General features: G+C 39.4%; 1 protein-coding gene across 1 annotated transcript in view; it reads left to right on the forward strand.

Moving 5' to 3' along the window:
• The first annotated feature begins 825 nt into the window (after positions 1–825).
• The window catches only part of GDAP1L1 (ganglioside induced differentiation associated protein 1 like 1), a 56,814-nt gene continuing 32,168 nt past the window's right edge, over positions 826–25,471 (forward strand). Inside the window, exon 1 of the mRNA XM_034413862.3 lies at positions 826–1,244. Coding sequence (XP_034269753.2) covers positions 1,065–1,244 — 180 coding nt within the window. The 5' untranslated portion in view covers positions 826–1,064. The remainder of the gene's footprint in view (positions 1,245–25,471) is intronic.

The raw sequence follows: 25,471 nt of genomic DNA on the forward strand, positions 1-25,471 counted from the left end.
GTTAAGACGAAAGTCACTCTACAAGTGCTGAGTCAGATGCCTCCAGAAGTTTTGAAACAGGTTTCTTCCCCAAATCCCCAAAACTTTAACCTTAGACTGTCTACTGTTGATCTCACCCCATTCCTAAGAGGTTTGTAAGGGGCATGCATAAGCACACCAGTGTGTCTATGGTCCCTGTCCTAATGTTTTCTTTTATTCATATCCTTTTCATGTATCTATAATTATGTTTACACTTGTATCTGTCATAAAATACATGCTTGATGAAAAACAAATTTTAAAAAAATTAAATGATATAAAAGAAATAACTATTCTTAGTTCTTTCTTCTTTTCCTCCAATTCATGATCCATTGCCTCTAAGAATGGAGATTCCATTTAACTTGCATGGCTGGCAATTGGTGAGAATGTATTGTTGAGAAGTTCTTACATAAAAGCTCATGCAACTGGAGTCCCAATCATTCTTATACAGAACTTGAAATCGGACTATTAAAAAAAAACCTTACAAAATTACATTGCAACTTAGCCAGACAGCATAATTTTCTCATTAAGCAGAAAGTATCCATAATCTGAATATTCAGTCTTTAGTGTCAGACATCAGGATTCTGGATCTGGTCAGAACGGTAGAATGAGATCCTACATTTCCAACAGTTCTATTTATTTGGACACCTGCTTATTCAGACATGTTAATCTACACCCTCCACAAGTCATTCTGACCAAAGAAGGCTTAAAGAAATGCACTCTCTCCAGTTGTGTGTTGACTCCCTTGTCGGTCGCCAGGTGGCAGAGAGAGTCTATTGTGTTGTGATTGGTACAATGCAGCGCATCAGTGTTCCTTCACTGCATCCTCTTCATGGTTGTATAGGAGTGTAGAGAGCACCGCTTCACTCAGAGCGGTGCTGCTTTGAATCTTGCTGACCTGGGCTCCCTATGCCAGTTCAGACAGAGTAATGAAATTCCACCCTCTTGGCTCCGACAACAAAGGTATTTCTATGAGCCCATCGGATGGTCTGACCACACAGCAGCTGCAGCTTTCTTTTTCTTCTCTTCTTCCATAATCTGGGGCTGTCATGGCGACTCCCAACAATATTACTGCCACAAACTGCAGCTGGTGGCCCATTTCAGCACTGGAGAATGATGCAGGCAAATCCATGGAGGTTGAGGAGAATCAGGATCCGACACACCCTGCCTTCAGGTCCAAGGACAGGCTGGTTCTGTATCACTGGACCCAATCCTTCAGCTCACAGAAGGTAAAATGTTTTGCTGGACTGAAGAAGGGCTTGCTAGCCTAATACGATTCCCTTCACATTCTAGGGTGTTAAGATTATGAGGCTGGGGCAGGGTGGGATGGGGGGAAGCTGGTTGTTGTTGTTGTTTCCTGGGGGAACAGTTGAAGCAAATGTCTACGTTTGGTCTCTGTGTTTTTACCATTGCAACAATATTTGCCAAATGTGGGTGGAAGGGAGCGAATGTGTCTTTGTCTGATTTGCAGGTCAGATTTCCATGATGTATTTGGAGAAGCTTTTGTTGGTCAGCTTGTTTGTTTAGGCTCCTGAATGAATGGGAAGAGAGAGAACAGCATAGAAAAATGAATAATTTGCAGGTAAAGGAATGGAGGCAGGCAGGTTAGGGCTGGAGATTCTGTATTTATTTGTGAAAGGGTCACACTATCCCCCAACCAACTCTTTACTTCTGACACTGCAGTACTTGTAAGTGCCAGCCTTTTTCTTGGACCCAAAAGCAAAATCTGCTCTTGGAGCTATTCTGTTCAGCTATTCTTTTGTTACAAATGTTGAAACTAGAAGCATTTGCCTTTGGGAATCCTGACCTTTATTTTGCATAGCCATGCGTATCCGGCATACTGCAGCCATTTCACTGGGATTTGTAATATATCGGAACTGCATAAATATATTTATGCAAAGGGGCAGTTTTGTCCAAATATGAGGTTGCTCCTTTCCTCCTACAATAGGTTCGTGATTTGGAGGGAAGGGGCCAGCGGGCACCAGAGAAACGTTTGGACCCGTGATTTGTAAGGACTGTTTTGTACTTCCTGCACTTCAAAAACAACCTAGGTGTTGTCTTCTTTTATCTCAGAGGATTTTGCCTCTTTTTCGTACGTTATAAAACATCTTCGTTCAAAGATTTTCTTAAGGTCTTTGTCTCTGTGTCTGGGAAGGAAACGGTTAAGGAGCTACTCATACATGCTTTTCTACAACTAATGTAGAATTAGCCCCACCTCTGTCAGAATTGATGGGGCTCCAGAGACAGCAGACTGAACAATTAAAGAGACAGTACTAAACAGGCACCACTGATTTCTGACAGGCCTTCCTCTACACACACACACACACACACACACACACACACACACACACACACACACACACAGGTAGGGATGATACATATGTGCATCTCTGTGTGTGTTTCTTTGTAGTTTTTTTTAATTGCTTGCCAAGAATTCTCTCTGTTCTGAAAAGCAGATGTTGAGTTCCTGATGCAATCTTGGATTATGCTGCATAAACATGATATATGTAGTATATAATATGGATTCAGACTGTGTTTCAGATTAGAGTTCTCTTTATTTAATTGCATGAACAACATTGCAAGAAAAGAAGTCCTATTCTTTTAACAGCCTATGAGTGCAAATGTTACATCCTGGAAGAATGGGAACATTTGAAGATCTTTCTTTGTCATTCCCCCACCCACCCTTCACCCCTTCAGGGTGTCTGCTAATGAAAGCAACAGATCATGTATGGGGGCTGCAGACAGATATCTGAAAAAAGCTATGAAATAATAAATCCCACAAAACTCCTTCCTTGTTTCAGTACCATGGCCAGGGCAAAAAAAATGAAGTTTTCAGTACTTAAAATGATGCGCTCTAACAAATTTTTAAAAACCTTTGTGTAGAAACAATCAATAAATGCAGAAAGAGAGATGGGGGGAGGAGGAGGGAGGGAGGAAGAATGGGGGGAAGGAGAGAGAAAGAGAATATGTTTGTATAGCTGATTCCCTATAGATTGTTCCCACATATTGCAGCTGAATTTTTGTCTCAAAAACGTTTGGTTTCTACAACCTCCAAACTCAATGCCTGTGACAAAAAATAAGCTATTCCAATGATTTTAGAACCATAATATTTATTTAAACATTTTATACTTTGTGGGTGTACAATCTAACTTGTGGAATATATATTTTGGAGTTAAAGAACTAGAAAAGAAATATGGCTACAAATAATGAGCTAGTTTTGTACAGGAATTATAAAAAAAAAAAAAAAAGACTTGAGCTTTGTCATCTGAAAAGCCCCAACACTGTTACATGCCAAAAACATTTAGCAAGCTTTCAGGGAATTCCAGTAAATTTAGAACCTGGATTTAAAAACAAGAAATTTGGTTTCATGGTTTCAGTTTCTTTTCATAGTAAATGCCACATTCATAAGTAAACAAGATGGGGTGTGCTGTGTTCAGGTACATAGTGCAAAGCTATAGAGAAACGGGCCAAGGAATATTTCCTGTGTCCACATATATAAGAACAAGGAATAGTGGGTGTAAGTTAGAGTTACCTAGATTGTCTTTAAATATAAGGAAAAACTTTCTGATAGTAATATCTCTATAACAGTGTAATAGTCTGCTATGGAGGCTGTGGGTTCTCCATCTCTGGAGATTTTAAAGTAGAACTTGGCCAGTCACCTCTTATGCCTGGTTTAATTGATTTTCCTATATATGCCTTATGAGCCCTTCCAACCCTACTATGTTATGATTCTATAGGAGCTGTGCTGTACCAGAACAAAACATTATCCTATACAACAGTTTGCAACAACCAGACGCCAATCAGTAACTCCCAAAGATAATGCAACTACAACAGTACCACATTTGTTTATATTCCCTGACAATGGATATTGAAACTTTTAGTACCCTCCATATGAAAAGTATATAATTATTATCACCAGCATCTATTTACCCCGTGTTCCTCGTCCCTTTAAAGCCATCCAAATTAGTGTCTATCCTTATATCTTGTGCTACGGAATTCCATATTTTAATTATGAATTGTGCAAAGAAACCATTCCCTTTTGTCTTTCCTGAAATTCCCATTATCTAACTTCATTGCATGATAGTGACAATAGTTACATATTTCCTTTCCTCTGCCAGTTCAATGGAACCTAGACAGTGTGTGGGATTTTACCTCCCAAAGAATCCACCTCCCCAAAGCAGGTTAGGTTGAGAAAAAGCAACTGGCCCAAAGTCAGTCATATCCTTCTATGGGGCAAGCCCAATGTCCCAATCCACATCTGAAACAATATTCCATTGCTGGATGCCTTATGCACTAGGAAAGAATCTAATTGTTCTCTCTACATAAGTGTTTCTCAACCTTGGCAACTTTAAGATGTGTGGACTTCAACTACCAGAATTGGAAATGAGAGTTGAAATCTACACGTATTGAAGTTGTTAAGGTTCAGAAACATTGCTCTACATCATACATAAGTTTATAAATCTATATTGTTAACCCAGTGGTGAAATCCAATTTTTTTTTACTACCGGTTCTATGCGCATGGCTTGGTGGGCATGGCAGGGGAAGGATACTGCAAAATCTCCATTCCCACCCTACTCCAGGGGAAGGATATTGCAAAATCTCCATTCCCACCCTACTCTGGGGCCAGCCAGAGGTGGTATTTGCTGGTTCTCCGAACTACTCAAAATTTCCGCTACCGGTTCTCCAGAACCTGTCAGAACGTGCTGGATTTCACCCCTGTGTTAGCCCCTTGAGGCAGACCAGATCAGGAAACAAACTCTGAAAGTACTACAAAAATTCTATTGTTGTAGGAAACCTGGCAGAGATTCTCTTTATTTCCCTCTTATACTGAAGAGAGTCAAAGGCAAGCTATTCCCAAGCGTCTTCCTCAGCTCTCCTGTCTTTTCAGGCTAATTAGATGTCTTTGTAGTGGCTGACATATATTCTCTTCAAGGCTATCTCCATACTCCACTGTACCTTTTATGTCTTCTTAACTTGCCTTTCTTCTTGATTGAAAAAAATCTTCAAATTGTAACATTTCTTCACAAAAATCCCAAACACTGTAACTTTTCTCCACAGAATTCTCTAATCTTTTAACTATTTTGCTAGTGATTTATTTATTTATTTCTTCTCCATGAATAGAATAAAATAGAATAGAATTTTTTATTGGCCAAGTGTGATTGGACAAGGAATTTGTCTTGGTGCATATGCTTTCTTTTTCATAAAAGAAAAGAAACGTTCATCAAGAACGTATTTGGTTCCATCCTCTGAAACTTCTTCAGTCTTACAATATCATTGCTGAGAGGCAATTACAGAATACTAGTATGTTGTGTATTGTCTTTGTAGATTTATAGGCTTTACAGTACAGTTGCTGCTGTAGTGGTCTCCAGTGTGGGATTTACATTTATCAAAGTAGCCTAATACTATTATCTAGGAACACATCAAGATAGGTTCCTTGGCCATTTTCTGCTAGCCATTTCATGACTCACTGATATCTATAGATAGGACTTCTTACCCCGATGTGCATCAGTTTATTTTGCTTCAATTGCATTGACTTTAAAATGTTGATGTCTGTTCTTCTTGTTAAAGTATTCTTGTTGGTCCATGTTTTTTGTTTGTTTTTTTGGATATACATCAATATGATTATATGAACAGTGAGGCATCTGGGTATCATTCCTGTTGGTCCATGTTTTAATCACCCTAAAATAATCATTGTGTACACCTGACAAAGATGTTTCCAGGACACATCCTTGTGGATCCCAGTATTAGTATCTTTCCAGTTAAAAAATTATTTATTCCTACTCTCTGTTTTGTAATCAGTCATTCATAAGAGAATGTCTCCTTTTACTCCATGAAGTTACATTTGTTTAGATGAAGCCTTTGAACACTTTAGTGGAAATACTCAAACTGCCATATAAAGGAGTTGTGAGAAAGGGCTTATGTTTACAGAGATCATGTTAATTTTGCTTTGGCAAAATTAATCTCACTAGTTTGAAAAAGGCTTTCTACCAAGTCACCCAGAACAGAAATTAAGCTGTATGTTCCAAAATCTCCCAGAAATCTTTTTAAAATAGTCATCTTACAATATTTGAGATTTCTGATACAGCACCATATTGTTGAAGATCGGCAATTTCATATTAGAGTTCCTTTAGAACTCTTAAATGGTTCATCTGGACTTCTTGTTCAGTGGTGAACAGGCAGTGAGTATAGCTCTGCGACCTGTTGGCTTATAGACTATAGCAGGGGTCTCCAATCTTGGCAACTTTAAGCCTGGTGGACTTCAACTCCCATTCAATTCTGGGAGTTAAAGTCCGTCAGGCTTAAAGTTGCCAAGGTTGGAGACCCCTGGACTATTAGCAACTCTTTTACAGAATACACAGATCATGTGGGGTAAATAGCATCAATGTTTCTGATTCTTTCTGTTTTTTTCCCCAAAATACCTGAAAAACTCTGGTAAGTTTCTTCATGGTGGAAAATTAAGAATTAAACATTTCTTTTCTCTTAGAGCCTGCCAACTTAATAAAATAGAGCTCAAAAGTATTGATTACTCCAGTCTAGTTTTGTTAATATATCAGCTGCCCACACCCCAATAATTATGGGTACACTTTTTAAAAAGCAGTTTTTTAGTCATATGAAAGTTTCCAGATCTTTATTTGTACTATAAAGCTTAGATTCCCTAAGATTATCAGTTTAGGTAGTGGTATTATCTTACACCTTCTATGACAAAAAGAGAGAAATAATTATTTTAATTTCTTTGAAATCTCCTTATCCTCCTTCTCATCCAGTGTTCCAACTGTTTCAAGCCTTTTGAAGTTTTAATCTTGTTTTATTGTTGATATTTATTAAACCAGCAATATGCTTCTTGTTGTAATGCTTTTCTTTGGTAAATGTTTAAAGTTCTTTATGCTACTTTCAGTGAAGAAAAACCTTTCTCTTTTCTCATTAACAATTTCCTTATTAATGTTTATATATTGTGCTAAAATCCTCTTGGATTTGATAATATAGTTTCTGATTTGTAATGGACATCTTAGCTGAGCTTCTGCATTTTCAAGCCTCATATCTCCCTTATTTCATTCTCTTTCTTATGATTAAATATTTGGTTCATGTGAAATATATCTGTATCCAGTACTATATATCTATATCATGTCTGTCTGTCTGTCTGTCTGTCTGTCTGTCTGTCTGTCTGTCTGTCTATCTGTCTATCTATCTATCTATCTATCTATCTATCTATCTATCTATCTATCTATCTATCTATCTATCTATCTATCTACACACACACATACACACAACACATACACATAGATCAGTGGTGGGATTTTACCAGTTCTACCCGGTTTGGGCGAACCAGTAGCGGTGGCGGCGGGAGGCTCTGCCCACCTGCCTGGACATAATCATGGACGCTCTGCACATGTGCAGAAGGCTCTGCGCATATGCAGAGGTGGCACACACGCGCTCTCACAGTTCCAAAACAGTAGTGAAGGTAAGTGAATATCACTACTGACATAGATACAGTATTATTACCTTGGAGAGGGTGTTGATGGTGGTAACAATTCTGAGTTAAAATCTGCCTCTTTTGAACATTTTAGTTTGCTTGACAAACATGGCCTTTGATACACATAGCTACAAAATTTCCATATAGCTTACCTATGTCAGATTAATTCTACATCCTGTCTTTCTACCAGGAGATGTAAGTGGCACACACAGCACTCTTTTTTCCATTTCTTTCCCAAACATGTTTGGGTTGAGAAACTGACCCAATACATTTTCTTGATTGAGGATGGTCTTAAAAGTGGATTTCCTTGGCTCCAGTCCAACATCTTAACTGGTATATCATAGTGACTCCACAGAATTTGTATCCAGAACTGACTGTGAACGCTTTTACATATCCATGGGTCTTGACACCCTCTGCAAACACATGCTGCTATGTTGCCTCACTGCTGACACTTTATTTGCCTATGTAGTCATTTTGTGTGCCATCCATCTGGTCAGTGGAAGGGGCAAAAGAAGAGAGCCAAGTACTGTCCCACCCATCCCATCCCATCCTCACTATTTCCACTCCTGTTGTGAGAAGATTGTGTCATTGCCCCTCCCCTCAGCAGTTAGTTTCTGCATGCAAAACCACCCATTGAAGCAACTGGAAGGATGGGCGAAACTTTGGGAGGGGGAGATAAACTGGTGCATGGGGAGGGTGGACAACAGTACCAAAACAGTGGGTATAACTGGGTGACCAAAGCCCTAACCTTTTTTACATATTTGCAACATGTGTGCCACACATTAAAAAAGGATGGCTTCATCAGCCAATCATGTCCACCATTTTGAATCTGATGAAATGCCACTGCCTTTGGCTGCAGAAAGTAGAAGGCAGCTCCTTAGAGCCAGAATAAAACAGGATGCCTAGAGGTAGGATGAAACTCAATTGCGTACCCTGAAGGTCCAGAGGAAAAACTGAAAAACTGTCTCGGTGGCCATTCCCTTGAAACTAGAGTTGAACTCATGATTAATTGTCTCAGTTTCCCAAATTACACCCAAGACCCACAGCATTGTGAGAGCCTATGAGGGATGGGAGGAATATTTCCTGCAAATGGAAGAAGCCACATTCTTGCTGTCTCCTCTACACAATGTTACAATCCCATTCCTGTACAAAATTCCCCATTTGCTTCTGTTGTTCACTCATTCTGGATTCTATACAGTATTAATTAACATATTGATAGCTATTTGGATAGCTATTTGAATTTTCAAGCTGTAAGTTCTTCATTTCCCTGTTTAATTTTTTTAAACCCATAATTTCCAGTTAGGTTGGAAAAAATGAAATTAAAGTCCCTAAGGAAATTTTATCATAGCTTTGTTGTATAATATTCTTCATAAACATTATTAGCTAATTTGTGATACCTGAATTAATATGTTTTGGACAATTATTTTATTTATTAACTAGTTTAGTTTGAAAACAAATTAGTATGTATTACATATTCTTTTGATTTGGATATTCCTAAATCTCCACAACTACTCCCTTCCTTTCCGGTTTTGGTGCCATCAACAGCATAACGTTCTAAGATGTAGAACGAATCATAAAAGTGTTAGGATAAAGCACTAATGACAGTCTCATTCATAGCAGTTTGCACAAAGCTATGTTGTGAACATGCAAATGCTTTTCTTGTAATCAGTAGAGAAACTGCAAATCTGATCTGGTTGCAAAATTTCTCTCACTGGGCAGAAATTTTAGTAATGGGCTACACAGAGAATGGATATATTTATTATTATGTATTTATTGATTTATCAAATTTATGTGGCTATCCATCCATTTCTCAAAACTCTGGACAGTGAATAAAGACAAACATCATTAATGGTGCATTGGTATATTTGCTAGAGATACCATTTGCCTACAAGAAAGAATTGGTGGTGCCACAAAATACACAAAATAATAGAAAATGAAGACGTTAAAGTGCTCTGAGACTTTTAGAATTCGAACAGAGAAGCACCTGCCACAAAACACCGCAGACTTAATTGTCCATAAGACAAAAAATCTGGATAATGGATGTGGCAGTCACTGGAAACAGCAGAATAGAAGAAAAGGTATTGGAGAAAACCACAATATATAAAAATCCGCAAACAGAAATAGAATAATTATGGCAAAAGAAAGCAAATATAGTATCAATAGTATTAGCCATACTGGGCGTAATCCCAAAACATCTGGAGCATCACTTGAATACTACCTCATTGGCACTGGAAAAAATCATCATCAGTCAATTGCAAAAGACAGTTTTATTTGGAACAGCTTACGATCTGTAATAATACTATTATTATTATTATTATTATTATTATTATTATTATTATATAAACAACAATATCTGCTTGTCTCAGGTCCTTGGGAAGGACTTGATAGGTGGACAAAAATGCCAAATCCAGTCTAAACATCTAGTTGACTGTTCAACCAACCATAATAATAATATTAGAAATTTTGAGACAAAGGCAAAGAGATCTACTGAAAGGGGAAAAAAAGGTACACAGCTGTAAGATAAGTGTTCCTGGCTTAGTAACAGTATTTATAAAAAGATCTTAGAACAGTAACTAATTGCAAACTTTATGCGTCAGCAGTGTGAAAAAAGACAAAGGCAGTGCAAGCCTGCAACACTAAAATAGTGTTTTTCAAATCATAGGAAGTGTATGCATTGCATCCATGTTTAGGTTTCAGAGAAACTGAAGAGGTTTGGGGATGGGCAATGAGGCTGATAAGGGACTAAAACTTCCTATGAGAGAGATGAAAAAGTGGAGATATGATAACCCTCTTCAAATACCTGAAAGAATGTCAAGACAAATTCTGTATCATCTCAGTGTTCTGTCCCCATCTCACACGCACATACACCAACAGACGTCTAAGAGTTAAAGACCAAACCAGCCGACAAAATCCTTTTCCTTATGATAACGGAACTTGGCAGCAACCTAGTGGCTGCCTGCCAAGAGTTTATTATTACAAAGGAAAGAGATAACTTCTCTCCACTTCTGGTACATCAAAGTAAAATGCTCAATAATTACAGAGTCAATCAAGTCCAAAGATAATCCAGCAAAGTCTATAGCAAAAGTCCGGCAATGCAGAATGGCGTGGAAGCTTTCAGCTTTGTTCGTCACAAGGTTTGACTGGCCACCACGCTCCCTTTTAAACCCTGTGGGGTGTGGTCCAGTGACTCAGCCTAATCTTGGGCACGCCTTTTCTTTTGTTGCATGCGCTTATCTCTGCGACGCTGGCGTGGATCCAGCCAAGACTCATTACTCTCATCACTGTCCACCTGTGGCTGCATGAACGTGTTTGGCCCCGGCCCTATCTCTTGCCCTTCGGCAGACACTGAAGGCATTGCCAAAGAGGAGGGTGCTGGAGAGGGAGGCCTTGCCAACTCCTCTCCTTCACTCTCAGAGTCCTCTCCTGCCGATGACACAGGCTCAGGTAACGGAGCCACAACACTCAGTGTACCAAAGTATAATGGATTTAAATAGATTCTGTCTGAATGTCAGGAAAATCTTCCTAACAAAACACTTCCACAATGTAGCCTATTACTCCAAGGTGGGTTCCCCTCCAATGTAAGCACCATTCATCTATCAGAGATGCTTCTTTCACTAGGAGTCTGGGCTTGATTACTTAAATGGCCCCTTCCAGTTCTAGGTTTCTTCTATTATTCTAAAATTTAGTTTGTCATTGTTCACATTTTCTAATGCTGTATTCCACTTAATCTGAGTAAAGGTAATGAATGAGAACTTGCCATTTCATGAAGTGCTGTCGATTTTTTGAGGAAACAAGTTGCTGGCATCTAAATATCATACATACGTGTAAAATTTTTAAAAATCCAGAAGAATATAAATAAAGATTAAAATGAACTGAGGGATTTTTATCAGTTTAAGAAATTCAGAAGAATCCTGCTGGAGCCAATCAAGTACCATCTAGTCCACAACGTATATTTAGGGCTGGTAAATATTTCAAAAAAGCCCTCAAAGAGATAATAGGTTTCTCCCATTAGTTTCATAGCTATACTTTTGGGAGGACCAAAAAGTCCATTTATCTGTCATGAACAATAGCTATTAAGGCTCTGGTCCTCCACAATTTGGCTAAGACCTTTCAAAGCAGCAAATTTCCATAATTTAACTATGTACTAGAAATAGTTTTGTTCATCTTTTGAGTTTCATGCCAGCCGCGTTATAATACGCAAGTATTGCCAAAGGAAACTGAATGAGGTTCTACTTGAAAAATGTACTTCAATTTTACTTTGGTGCAGAGCAGGGGTGAAATGCTCCCGGTTCGGACCAGATCACCCGATCCTGTAGTGATGGAGGCGGGTGGCTCGGAGAACCGGTAGCAAAAATCCCTGCCTCCCCCCCTCCATTTGCCCAGCTGAGCTGCACAATCATCAAAGACTTTTTAAAACTATTTTTAAAAGCATTTTTTCTACAACCTCTTTGGCCAAAGAGGTTATTAAAAAAATGCTTTTAAAAGTAAAAACAAAGCCTCTGTTGATCAGGCAAGTCAGCTGCGATTGTCAGAGGCTTAAAAAAAAAAGAAAAAGCCTCTGCCGATCAGGCAAGTCAGCTGGGATCGTCAGAGGCTTTAAAAGCATTTTTTAACCACCTCTTCAGCCGAAGAGGTTGTAAAAAAATGGTTTTAAAAGTAAAAAAAAAAAAAGGTTGGCCACGCCCACTCAGTCATATTACCCCTCCACCACCACCAAGCCACGCCCACAGAACCGGTAGTAACAAAATTTACATTTCACCACTGGTGCAGAGCAATATTTCTCAATCTTGGCAACTTTAAAATGTGTGGGAATTCTGGCTCGTGAATTCTCTGAGTTGAAGTTCACACATCTTAAAGTTGCCAAGATTGAGAAACAATGGAATCCAGGAATACAGGGAAGCAGGATGGAATGAATTGTAAAATAAAATAATGGGGTTAGACCCAATAAATATCTCTTTCTCCCATTAAATATGTATGAAACATCTCTATTCAATATATAATTACAGGTAATCTCAAAATCAGTACTTCATGGCAATTGTCATCTCTCAATAAGGGAAAAATACAAGGAGGAAAGTGCTTAATTAGTTTCTTTCCCTTATCCTTAATTATATCCTAAATTGAGAGCTCTGTGTATAAATTAACCACTAATTTTATATGCCTGAATTAATTTTAGCTTTCTAGTAAACTAGCCCCTTATTTCCCATTAAGCAGCTATCATTTTAAAAACATTTGATAAGCATATTTTGTTATCTATACCTTGATATTTTGGACTAAAATAGTCAATGCTACTTATGAATTGCATTCAATGGGGTTTATCCAATACTATCGTAGGCTGGTTGCTATGACTGCTTAATACAAATAGAAAAAGTGAAATATTGGAAGTATGCTTAAATGGTTGCCTTTTCACTTTCTTTTGCTTCTGCAGATGCTTCTATTGGTTTTTGTGCCATGTTACAAGGCAGAGATGTATTAAAGTTTCTTACGATTGTGATGATTATGTTTCCAAATGAAGCCTTGAGAAACCACATTTTCTCTAATTTTACTGCCCAAATACTGTTAATGTGTCATCAGCTTTTGGCCATATCAGAGTCAAGAGGGTCTACAATGAATAGGAATCAGAATGTTAATAGAGAATTAGTAACACATACGTTGTGCATATACAGCAGCATTGAACGTGGTCCTTACAAAAGATTTCCATGAATGTTTGAAACCCTCAACTCCTAGAATTCGTAGTTAGCATCTGTCCTAGGAATTTTGAGACTTGACATTTCAAGAAGGTCCTAGATGTTAAAGACTTTTTCTAGAATGTAATCATTTAGTTATTTCTTTTAATTCAATTTGGACATTACCCAACTCCAACTGAATCTGGCCAGTTCACAAATAATAAATTAAAAGCTAATGCAAACCAAACCCAAGATGAGATTTAGACACAATATACAAACAAAAAACAAAAATAACAAGCTGACCAAGGGGCCACAATTGTCTCATCCCAAGATCTGGAAATACAGTCAGATCTTCAAGATGTGGAGCCATGCAGATTTCCACAGGAAGGTCTCTTTCAGAGTAGGGACCATGACAGGAAAGGCATGCCTCCTGGGTCCCAATAGACAACATTGTTTAAATTGAAAAGACTTGGGGTGTGCCAACTCTGTCATCACAAGGAAGAAACCATGGGAGATAGGACCCCCTCAAGTAGCCTGGCCCTATGCCTTGTAGGGCTTTATAGGTAATAACCAGAACCTTGAATTATATCTAGAAGCAGACTGGCAACCAGTGCAGCTCATGGACAGAGATGTCATATGGGCATTCCAAGATATACCATCACCGCCTGTACTGTTGCATCCTGGAACAGCCGAAGCTTCTATGGGGTTTTCAAGAACACTTACAGTACATTATAGAAGTCAAGCTTTCAGATGACTAGCGCATGAGTGACTACTGAAGGATTTCTTGTCCTAGAAAGGGTGCAACTGGTGTACCTGACTGAGGCCCCTTTAGCCACAGCTGCCACCTGCTCTTCAAGCAAAATCAGTGAGTCTAAGATAGGGTTGTCAAACTGGCAGCCCACAGGCCAATGTATCACACAAGGCCATGCCCACCCATGCTTCACAAATGGAAAATGTTGCGAAACATCACATGAAGGCAACATGACACCATGAGTTTGACACCCATGGTCTAAGAGGACCCCCAGATTGCACACCAGTATGAGTGGAGAAGGGCCACCTGATCCAAGAGTATGGATGGAAAGTCCTCAGTACCTGGTGGGCCCAATATCCACAGCCACTCAGTCTTGGTAGGATTTAGTTGGAGATGGTTCCTCCTCATCCAAGCCTGCAGAGCTTCCAGGAACCGGGACTCAACAGCCCCATTTGGACAAATCAAAATCGGTTGGTTAAAATTACAAGGAAGCATATTCAGGATCATCATCAGGAGAAACTTCCTGACTGTATGAGTTGTAAGCCCATGGAATTGGCTGCCATATTAAGTATTATTATTTTCTCATTAGACATCTTCAAACTAGCTAGATAGTAACTTATTAGAGATGTTCTAGTGCAGGGGTGTCAAACTTGCGTCATCATGGCAGCATCACATGATGTATTGGGACTTTTTCCCCTTCGCTAAACCGGGTGGGGCCAGCATGTGACACATCCGGCCTGCGAGCTGCAAATTTGACACCCCTGTTCTATTAGATTCTGAATAGGGAGTTAATTACATAAGTAATTAAGATCCCTTCCAACTATATTTATTATTTTATTATACTGATTGGATAGTACACCGCTCAGAGCCCCTCTGTGATGGGCAGTTAACACATTTTACAGACATACATGCACACACTTGTATATATAATTGTTTGAATCTGTGATGCTATCACTCTTATTCTTCTATCTTTATTTATCCAAATTCTCATGGACCAGGATTCTAACTAGATAATGGTTGCTGTTTCATGGATCAAGGATTTTTCAATTTTCTAAAATGATTAGCTATTCAAGCATTTGTTCAACATTATACCTATCTAATTCAGAGTTCATTTTCAAAGTGAAAGTGGCTTCATAACAGAAATGAAGGACATCAAATCAGGGCAGACCTACTATGAAAGAAAAGTCTTAGATTTAGTGGTTGGCACAATGACTCACTATTCAATTTCATTTTCCACCAGCGGGTTTTCCTGAATTTGATTTGGAAGGAAAAATGCCATGCATAAGAGCCCTTCTATAAGAGGGTTCAACACTCTTACGCTCCAACATTCACATGATCCTTATTGAATTGATCCAATTCAATTCTCTTGCCCTAATTCTCAGAAAACAGAACTTCCTATTGTGATTTTAGATGTTAAGTGTCTCATATCATAAAACTGGCATCTTGTGATGTAGAGGTTGCTAAACCTCTCCTTCTCTGCCTGGTTGAGAGTTAGCCAAGTGAGTACTTCACAATATCTCAAACCTTTGGGGGGAGGGGCGAAGGTTTTTACTAGATTAGAATGACAAAAAGCTACTCATGCCCTATTTCTAAAGCCCTTGCAGCCAATAGAATTTTAAATGCTCAATAGTGCGATCACAACATAAGTTAACACTTTGCTCAGATAATATGTGCAGAGGCATTTATTGAATCTCATTACCTTTAATCCAAATCCTCATAATTAGCTTACATTCAGTGTCTTGAAAGCTCTGAGAAATAAACAGCATTGAACAGCAGCTTCTGGAAAGGAGAGGGTGGAGTGACACTGAGCCCTAAAGCATTTTAAACAGCCCATTTATTTGTGTATTTATTTATTTATTTAGTTTGTCAAACATGTATGAGAAAACAGGTATAAGTATAAACATAGACATGAACACAGGAAATGAGTATGAATAAATGGGGACAGTAGGACAGGGATGGTAGGTATGCTGGTGCGCTTATGCACGCCCCCTTACAGACCTCTTAGGAATGGGGTGAGGTCCACGATAGACAGTTTAAGGTTGAAGTTTTGGGGGTTTGTGGATGTAACAACAGAGTCAGGTAGTGCATTCCAGGCATTGAACACTGTTGCTGAAGTTGTATTTTCTGCAATCGAGTTTGGAGCAGTTTACCTTGAGTTTGTATCTATTGTTTTCCCGTGTATTATTGCAGTTGAAGCTGAAGTAGTCATTGAAAGGTAGGATGTTGTAGCAGACAATTTTGTTTACTACGCTTAGGTCAAACCATAGGTGGCATAGTTCTAGGTTGTCCAAGCCCAAAATTTCAAGCCTGGTGGCATAAAGTATTCTATTGTGAGCAGAGAAGTGGAGTGTTTTTCTTGTGAAATATCTCTGGACTCGCTCAATTGTATTAATGTCCTATATACAGTGTGGATTCCAGGCAGACGAGCTGTGTTCAAGAATTAATCTGGCAAAGGTTTTATATGCCCTAGTTTGCAGGGCATACATTTAAGCATTTAACTTTCTATGTTACATGGCAATAAACCATGTTGCACAATAACAGGATTTTCACTCTTGGACATTTGAAATCAGGATGCATAAAAATATGGCAACCTTTTGCCATGGAAGCTTTAAGCAGAATTTAAAGTAGCTGGATTTTGTTCTGAGTGTACAGATATATCTAAATAAATCCATATATGATATGGGCTCTAAATCAGTTTAGGAACATTTTGGGACACCAAGAGGAAAGAAATAGCACTTAGACTTATATACCGCTTCACAGTGCTTTACAGCATGCTTTAATATCAATGCTAGAATGCATCCTCTATATACAAAATACTCCAAACTCAGTTCTCAGGATCTCCAATGAAAGATTATCAGTTCGTGCCATTGACAAAGACCAATTGTTTTAGAGTTCATAACAGGGTCACATTCCTTCAGCAATAATTTGCGGACTTTTTCTGGTCAGCGATGGACAGGACTAAATCCAGTGTTTGGATCAGAACCAAACTGAATAGAGTCACCTATTGTCTGACTCAGTGAGAGATCTTTTTTCCTCTCTTTCTTCAAGGGAGGAGGCAGGAGGTCCAGAAAAGTTAAGAGGATGGTCATAAGTGTGTAATCAAAAGTCTGCTTCCTCTATAACATCTCTATAATTCAGTATGGGAACTGTGATTTCAATGAAGATTGAGAAGATTCAACTTCCTTAAGCAGTGGTGGGATTCCAAATTTTTTACTACCGGTTCTGTGGATGTGGCTTCATGGGCGTGGCATGGCTTGGCTTGGTGGGCATGGTTTGATGGGCGTGGCAGGGAAGGGGTAATGTAAAATCTCCATTCCCTCCCCATTCCAGGGGAAGGTTACTGCAAAATCACCATTTCCTCCCAATCAGCTGGGACTTGGGAGGCAGAGAATAGATGGCAGCTGGGCCAGTCAGAGGTGGTATTTACCAGTTCTCCGAACTACTTAAAATTTCCACTACCGGTTCTCCAGAACTGGTCAGAACCTGCTGAAACCCACCTCTGTCCTTAAGGTAATGATTAAGATTCAGAGGCTCTGAGGAAATTTCAGAAGTTTCAAGATGCCCTCTCTGGCTTCACACTCTGGCTTCACCTCCTACTCTGGATTAGTTCCCACTGCCATCAACTCTGCACAGAACTGCAGGTCCCAGAACTACTTTGGAAAAGGCATTATTTATCAGCCCAGTTTAAGTCAGTCACACTGTATATTTTCCAGTATTCAATGACACCTGGAAAGAAAAATATGCCAAGACATATCAGCTGCTGTAGTATAATATCTAGAATTTAAGAAAGGAAGCTAGAATTGATGTATAATTTCTCAGAAAGAAACAGAAAAGTGCCAGTACAAAAGGGCCTATTGGAAAATATTAAATTATTTTATCTCAGAATGAATTAGTGTGAATTAATTAGCAGTTGTTACAGACATACTTGTGGTTTAGGATTGTCTGATTCTTGTGGAAAAATTGCAATTTATATCGCTTAAGAATATGTACTGGATTTTCAATTAAATGATCTCCAGATAGAGGCATACTGAACTCTTGCTGTTTTTGGCTAATTAATGAGATCTTACTAAATAACAGTACTTTGATCTAAATATGCTTTTCATCCTAATTTCTATTCAAGTGATTGGAGAGATAGTAATCAGAAAGATAATCTTGTAGCTCCAATGATGTGCTGTGGATTATTCATGTGAACTGGTATCATGAAATTCAATAATATTCTTAGGTTTTGAGGGTTGGAAAAACAAACCCATAAGATCTTTCCCAATGCTAGATTCTAAAATTCCTGTGATGAGAAAAGCTGTGTAGGTCAAAAGATACTACTGAATTACAAGTATTAGCCTTTCTCATCAGTGGCCAGATCAGCCTGGAACTGCTGACCTTTAACATCTTGTAAGACCTTTACCCTACTGAGTAATGTTATCCTTTATTTAGAAGAGAAAAAAAAAACAATTCCAGCATAATATTTGCTATTTTCATCTCCAATCCCTATCCTGCTTCTGTTACCAGTCACTAGCAAGTGACATGCCAGTTTCACAGACCATGTGATCAGCAATTTGGGTCCTGCAATAGGAATGGGGTGAGTCTCACTTCAGGGATCTGATTGCCTTCTCTAGGCTGCCTTGTCTGGATTAATTCCCATGCCCATTTTGTTATTTCCCAGTTTAAAATAATATGAAATAAAGAAATATGTAGGAAGTAATCAGGACAGAAACAATCCCCAGGAGGAAGATAGTCAAAATAAGTAGTTGCTAGGCAAGAAGGTCACTTATTTTAGAGTGGGGAGTGGGTGGGAGTTGATGAAAAAGAGTTGCATTCAAGGAAATTGGCTAATAACCATCAGCCTTCATTTTCTGGATGCAGCAATGAAGAAAAGGGAAGCTGCTACATCTTTAGAGAAAGAGATTTCAGAATAATTGAAAGCAAATTATTACAACCGTGTCTGTTTTTTTCCCAACTAAAAGAGCCGAGATCTGTTTTTTGTCTTATCTACTTTGTTAGAAGCTGGAAGAAAGCTAGTTTCATGTTTTCAGAGATCTCTTTAAGATATTTTAAAGAGTTTTATGACAATTTGTCGGACAGTTGCATCTTGGGTCAGGTTAATGGAGACAAGCAGAAAGTCAGAGGAGATGTCTCCTGTATGGCTTCTCCACAGTTCTTGATCCTGGCAGTTTCTTATGTTACGGAGTATTCTGGGGGATGATGAAGTGTGTGTAGCAAGACTATGTGCTGCAGATCTGGAAGTGAGCCTAAAACGGAGGTGGAACTGGTTTTGTTCTCTGCCAGGAAACTGACAACACTCGGTTTTCTCTTAGAGATTGCTAAGAAGCAGAAGGCTCTAGGCGGGCTCAGGCAGGATCTCCCCTTCAGATCATGCAGATTATCTTTAATACACAGAATGGCTTCAGTCTTCAGTAACAGCGCCTAAGGAATAAACTCTGGAAAAGCTGTATTACCAGTGGTGGGTTCCTCCTGGTTTGGCCCGGTTTGGCTGAGCCGGTAGCGGTGATGATATGACGTCACCGAACCGGTTCTCTTTGTTCGGGAGCTGGGCCCTCCCTCCCCCGCGTTATTCTTACCTTTTATTTCTTCTTTTTTAGCCCAGCTGATAGATGCGGCAGAGTGGATTGCCGCACCTCAGCTGGGCAGATTCATAATGCGCTTTCGCGGAGCGCAAGTTTGGCAGTGAAGCGCGTGCACAAAGAGGCGATTGTGCGCAAAGTGCCTGCGCAAAGAGAAGCAGTAGTAAAGCCGGTCAGAACCCACCACAGCTTATTACCCTTGAAATTTCTCATCGCTCTGGCAATTCTCCTTTCTGTTTCCAGTCGGGCATGGTTATTGCATTGACCAGCAGAGCTAATGGCTTCTGCTTCTCCCATTGGACACAGGCAGTTTGAAGCATGAGCATTGCAGCTTGGAGGCAGGCAATGTCCCCTTAGATGACCCATCTTACTCTACCTTCCTGATCTTTGGCCCTTCCTTCTGCCTTAATTTGGAAGCCACATAGCATTATGGTTTACTAGGATTGAGCAGAGAGTACTGCTGCCTATTCTCATAGCTACTGGGCTTTTCCTCTCAAATGCTATGGAAAATGTCCAGCCTAAAAGAAACATGAGGACGGTGTTGGTAGGATACCGGTCTCTCTAATATGTCAGTCAGAGGGAAGCATGACTGGTTCATCTTGATTTGTAGTTTTTGACAGTGAGAACTATTGCGAGCATTTCCAACAATTATTCTGGGGATTATGGAAGAAAAACAATGGCTTGTGGAAGAGCTCTGGTCTATGCATGATTACAGTACAGAAAGCCCGAGGCAAGCAGCAATTACTCTTGATAGGTTATTTTTCATTATTATTGTTATTTATAATTATTATTTTTTTCAGAGTAAAAACAAATCAAAACTAAACAGGAAAGAAAAATGCAAGAAACAAAAAAAAAAAGAGAGAAGAAAAGAAACAAAAGTTAAGGAGTATAATAACCAGTGGTAAAATCTCATTTTTTTTTACTACCAGTTCTGTGGGTGTGGCTTTGTGGGCGTGGCAGGGGAAGGATACTGCAAAATCTCCATTCCCATCCCACTCCAGGGGAAGGATATTGCAAAATCTCCATTCCCATATCACTCTGGGGCCAGCCAGAGGTGGTATTTTCCGGTTCTCTGAACCAGTCAAAATTTCCACTACCGGTTCTCCAGAACCTGTCAGAACCTGCTGGATTTCACCCCTGATAATAACGTCCCACCTTCTTTTCAACAGATAATTACAATGTTATGGTCTCTTCTTCCTCTTACATATTATACAAAACCTTTCAGCCTCTCATTTAATCTGCATCTTTCTTAATTTTCAGACACATAAATCTTCATGTAATTTCTTTCCATCCATATAAAGTTTCGAGTTTTTCAGCTTTTTTCCCTGACCAGAATCTTGCTAGATTCTTGAGATGACTCTGTGCAGAGATCTTCAGGACTCTATTCCACCAATCCTTGAGTCAGCGGAAAAGTATGTCAATATAAATTGTGCTGCCTATCTATAGGACAAGCTCTATCCTACCTCATAAAAGAAGCTGGCAAGTAATGCTGCCTTTACAGATTTAATGCGGAACAATTTATTGACAGGATTGCTGGATTCCCCCCCGCCCCCCCCAGCTTCATTTTCCTCTCAATGAGTACCGGCAGTCCTTAATTTACAACAGTTTATTTAGTGACTTTCAAAGTTACAATTGCACTGAAACAAGTGACCTATGACCATGTTGCAAATTTATGACCATTGCAGCATTCCTGTGATCACATGATCAGAATTTGGACTCTTGGATTCATATGTATGATAACTGTAGTGTCCAGGGTCATGTGACCCCCCCGCCTTTTATGACCTTCTGACAAGCAAAGTCAATGGGGGAAACCCAGATTCACGTATCATGTTACTAACTTAACAATTGCAGTGATTCACTTAACAACTGTGCAGGGGTGAAATGCTCCCGGTTTGGACCGGATCGCCCGATCTGGTAGCGATGGCAGTGGGTGGTTCGGAGAACTGGTAGCAAAAATCCCTGGGCACCCCCCCCCACATGCCCAGCTGAGCCGCACGTTCATCAGAGGCTTTTTTTTAACTTTTAAAAGCATTTTTTCTACAACCTCTTCCGATGAAAAAATGCTTTTAAAAGTTTTTTTAAAAGCCTCTGATGATCACGCAGCTCAGCTGGAATCATCAGAAGCTTTTCAAAGCATTTTCTTCTGCAACCTCTTGGCTGAAGAGGTGGTAAAAAAATGCTTTGAAAAGTCTCTGACGATCCCAGCTGAGTTGCCTGATCAGCAGAGGCTTTTCAAAGCATTAGAAAAAATGCTTTAAAAAGTTAAAAGAAAAAGAAAAAGTTGGCCACGCCCACCCAGTCACATTAACCCCCTCCAAGCCCACAGAACCAGTAGTAACAAATTTTACATTTCACCCCTGCAACTGTGGCAAGAACGGTTGTAAAATGGAGCAAAATTCGCTTAACTATCTTGCTCAGCAATAGAAATTTTGGGCTCAATTGTGGTCGTAAATCGAGGACTACTTCTGTTCTCTGCTAGGAGGAAAAATGACTGCTTGTTCTCCTTAACATGAGGTAGGACAGGCTTGAGCGAGTACAACTATGCACCAGAGATACAAAGTTTAGCACACTTTTATATTGCCTGAATGCGAAGCCAGAGGTCTTCACCTGTGAGTTGTTACACAGGCTGTTTTTGGCCATGGATCTTGTGCTCTTTTGAAAGAAGAGTAAACCTGTGCCCAGAAAAATAACCTGATAGTTGCTATTTCCATATTTAAAAGTGGGAGAGCTCCTTCTCGCTTCCTTATTCCTCCTCCTTTACTGGAGACCACCATAATAAGTCTCTTGAAAAAAATTATCAAAGGGAGTAAAGTTCCCGACAGTATCCTCTGCTCTCCAAGGCACAAGTAAGACAAACACCCAGAAGGAGAGAAGTATGTGTGCACATCCACAGTGTCAGCTTTGGAAGCCATATTAACCTCAAAAGCTTCCACGCTGCCACCTTCTTGTGCTTGGGAAAGTAGGAGGGGGGATTTGGTAGAGCGATTTTAGTTAGACATAATAGCATTCTTCTTTTCAGTCAAGGTCATGGTACTCTTGCATCTGAAGAAGGAGTGGTTGCAGTGGTAGCTCAAGTTGGGACAGGTGGTGATTGGGCCATGTGATGGGTGCAGGTGAAATTCAATTTTTTTTACTACCGGTTCTGTGGGCGTGGCTTGATGGGTGTGGTGTGGCTTGGTGGGCGTGGTAGGAGAGGAATACTGAAAAATCTCCATTCCCACCCCACTCTGGGCCCAGCCAGAGATGGTATTTGTCAATTCTCCGAACTACTCAAAAGTTCTGCTACCAGTTCTCCGAACTGCTCAAAATTCTTACTACCGGTTCTCCAGAACCTGTCAGAACCTCCTGGATTTCACCCCTGGTGCAGAGGCTGGATATGGGGTTTTGATTTATTGAGGGAAAACCCAGAACTCTCAGATTCGGGTTTTCCCAGATGTGCCAGTATACCTATTCCATAAATGAAGATTTTGAGATGATGATTGTCTCAGAGTTTACAATTGGAGTTGGGTTGTTCTGGAACGCTGACACACAGAGCAGGAAGAGGACAGAGGGAGGATGTAGATAAAAAGAAGAGAGAAATAAAAAAAACATTGAATAAGAAATGAGGAGGGAAATGGAGGCAATTTAAGAAGAAGGTTGTATGTCGACTAATAGAAGTTACTGAGAACACCCTCATATCTGCAGAAACTGAGCAAGAGACACATACATGAGTTACACATTCAAGGAGTAATACTCCAGCAAAGACTAGTATGAGACTTTTTTAAAAAAACACAGGTCTACTTCTCTTTCAAAAAAAAAACAACAACAGAAAAATCCTGTTAAAAGGAGCACCAATAACTCCCAACAAATATTTTGGAAAGTGCAAGTCAGGCATTATTGCTGGCAGGTGATTCTGTGGCAACATAGCCTCTCATCCTTACATTCCAAGGCAAAAGAGTCTAGAAGCAGCAGCCAAAAGTCATCAAACAGCCTTCTACATCGTATTTCTGGCCAAAACGGAATCAGGAGAAAAAGGAGAATCAAGAGGACACATCCTTAATGAAACTAGTTGAAGGGGCATCTTCGTGCAGCAGTTAAGAGCACGATGATGAGCCCTCATTTTAGAGACTATAGGAAGAGGCTCTTGTTAAAAGAGCTGAACGGTACTCCCCACCCCCACCCCAAAATCCTCTCAAGCAGCGTGGGCGGTGAAAGAATGTGCACTATATCTTTTTCGCCTCTGCAGATCCGAGCCCTAGTGAGAAGGGATGAAGGAGCTGTGCTCTGGCAAAACCAAATCAAATGCACCCAAATCTAGATAATCTAGCACTAAAACATCAATCTAACAATAAGTCAATTTAAGGACTTTGTCCATATCCATTGCTTCTGCCAGTTAAATCTAACAAGCCAGATGACTCGATTCTTAAAAAAAAGAAAATGCACAGTTCAGGGAATTGGCAGCCCATCTCTCATGATGATGGAAGTGTTTAAACGAAATTGGTCTAAATCTCTCAGCAGTTTTGTATACCATGCACATCTCCATCTGCAAAAACACAGACCACGCAACACACACATTTAAAAATATGACATCTTTTTTTGGGTACAGTGCCAGTTCAGGATTCAGGGTACATGCTCATTGACGCAGTTAGTAAATTACAACTGTAGCTGGAACTGCCTTTCTCCTCTTTAGCTACATTAAGTTTTATAAATTTTCTGCTTGTTAAAGCAAAGAAACATTATTTATATTTAGTATTATATACATTAAATACATTTATATATTTAATATTATATATTATATTAAAAATGAAAGCAAGGAAAGCAAGCAAGCTTGGATACTTAGATTACAGAATTCGAAGAAATAGGAGAATTCGAAGAAATTTGTCCCTTTCCATATCCATCTGTCAAAAGAGACTAATTCAAACACTGCCAAAGAGTGAGTCAAGGGTATTGTTCTTATTTCAGTAGTGCATCTTATTATTTTTTTTTCTTTTATCTACTCTCATGCATGAAGTAGTAATCTTATGTCTAAATGCTGGGGGCTTAGCCAAAAATAACATCAACATCTTCTCTGACTGGCTAGAAAGGATCTTGCCTGGAAAGACTATCATATTAAGAAATGAAGATTCTAGTTTAACATTTTCCTTGATATATTGATTTTGATCAAGGAATTTTTTGGAAATTGAAGAATACTCAGATTTAGATTTCTTTTCCCCTGCGTTTTAAAGTGCAATAATTTGAGACCAGTTAAATTTTCACTAATGTAGAAAGCTGGACTATAAATCAAATAAGTAAGTACTGCAAATAAGAATAGATGTTTAAATACAGGGTGTCATCCACTACATGATGAAGATGATCAGGTTTTTCACTGAATGAAATGCAGAATCGCTTTAGTTATTAGATGCTTATCCTATGGTTGGGTAGGTAATATATAGAAAACTACGTTCTGTAACTTCAACTGCTACAAGATGACTAATTGGCTGTGCTAAGCAGACATAAAAGAAGGCAGGAAGTTCATTCACTTCTGCTCCTGCTATTAGAAGGTTGAACTGCTGAAAGGAACTGTGTTTGTGTTACTGAAGAGAACTGGAATTGTAAGCAAACTATGTTTTTGTGTTGAACTGTGATTATTTGAAGAAGTGTTATCTTTGTTTTGAGAAGCCAAGTTTGGTTTTTTTACTACAAGTAAAGACTGTTTATTTTTCTTTAAATGTTCAGAGTCTGTGAGTATCTGTGTGTTTTGCTAAGCAACGTATCTATTCGCTGTCTGGTCTGTTGCACCACTTTGCAGAGGGCAGTTTTACCTTCAACACTGGTTATGGGCCCAGTACCAGAGTGTGTGTACCAGTTACAACAATAAGAGAGTTGCGACACACATTATTGCGCCAGACGTTCTGATACGTATGTAATATCCTGGTGAGGATGGCACAAGATCAAGCTCCTAACTTATCGCTGGTTACCCGGCTGGATGGCACCAACTACAAATCCTGGTCCACCAAGTACAGTCTCCTGTTGT

This window comes from Pantherophis guttatus, chromosome 3 (assembly GCF_059756535.1).
Source record: "Pantherophis guttatus breed Tessera chromosome 3, ASM5975653v1, whole genome shotgun sequence".
NCBI classification, from domain to species: Eukaryota; Metazoa; Chordata; class Lepidosauria; order Squamata; family Colubridae; genus Pantherophis; species Pantherophis guttatus.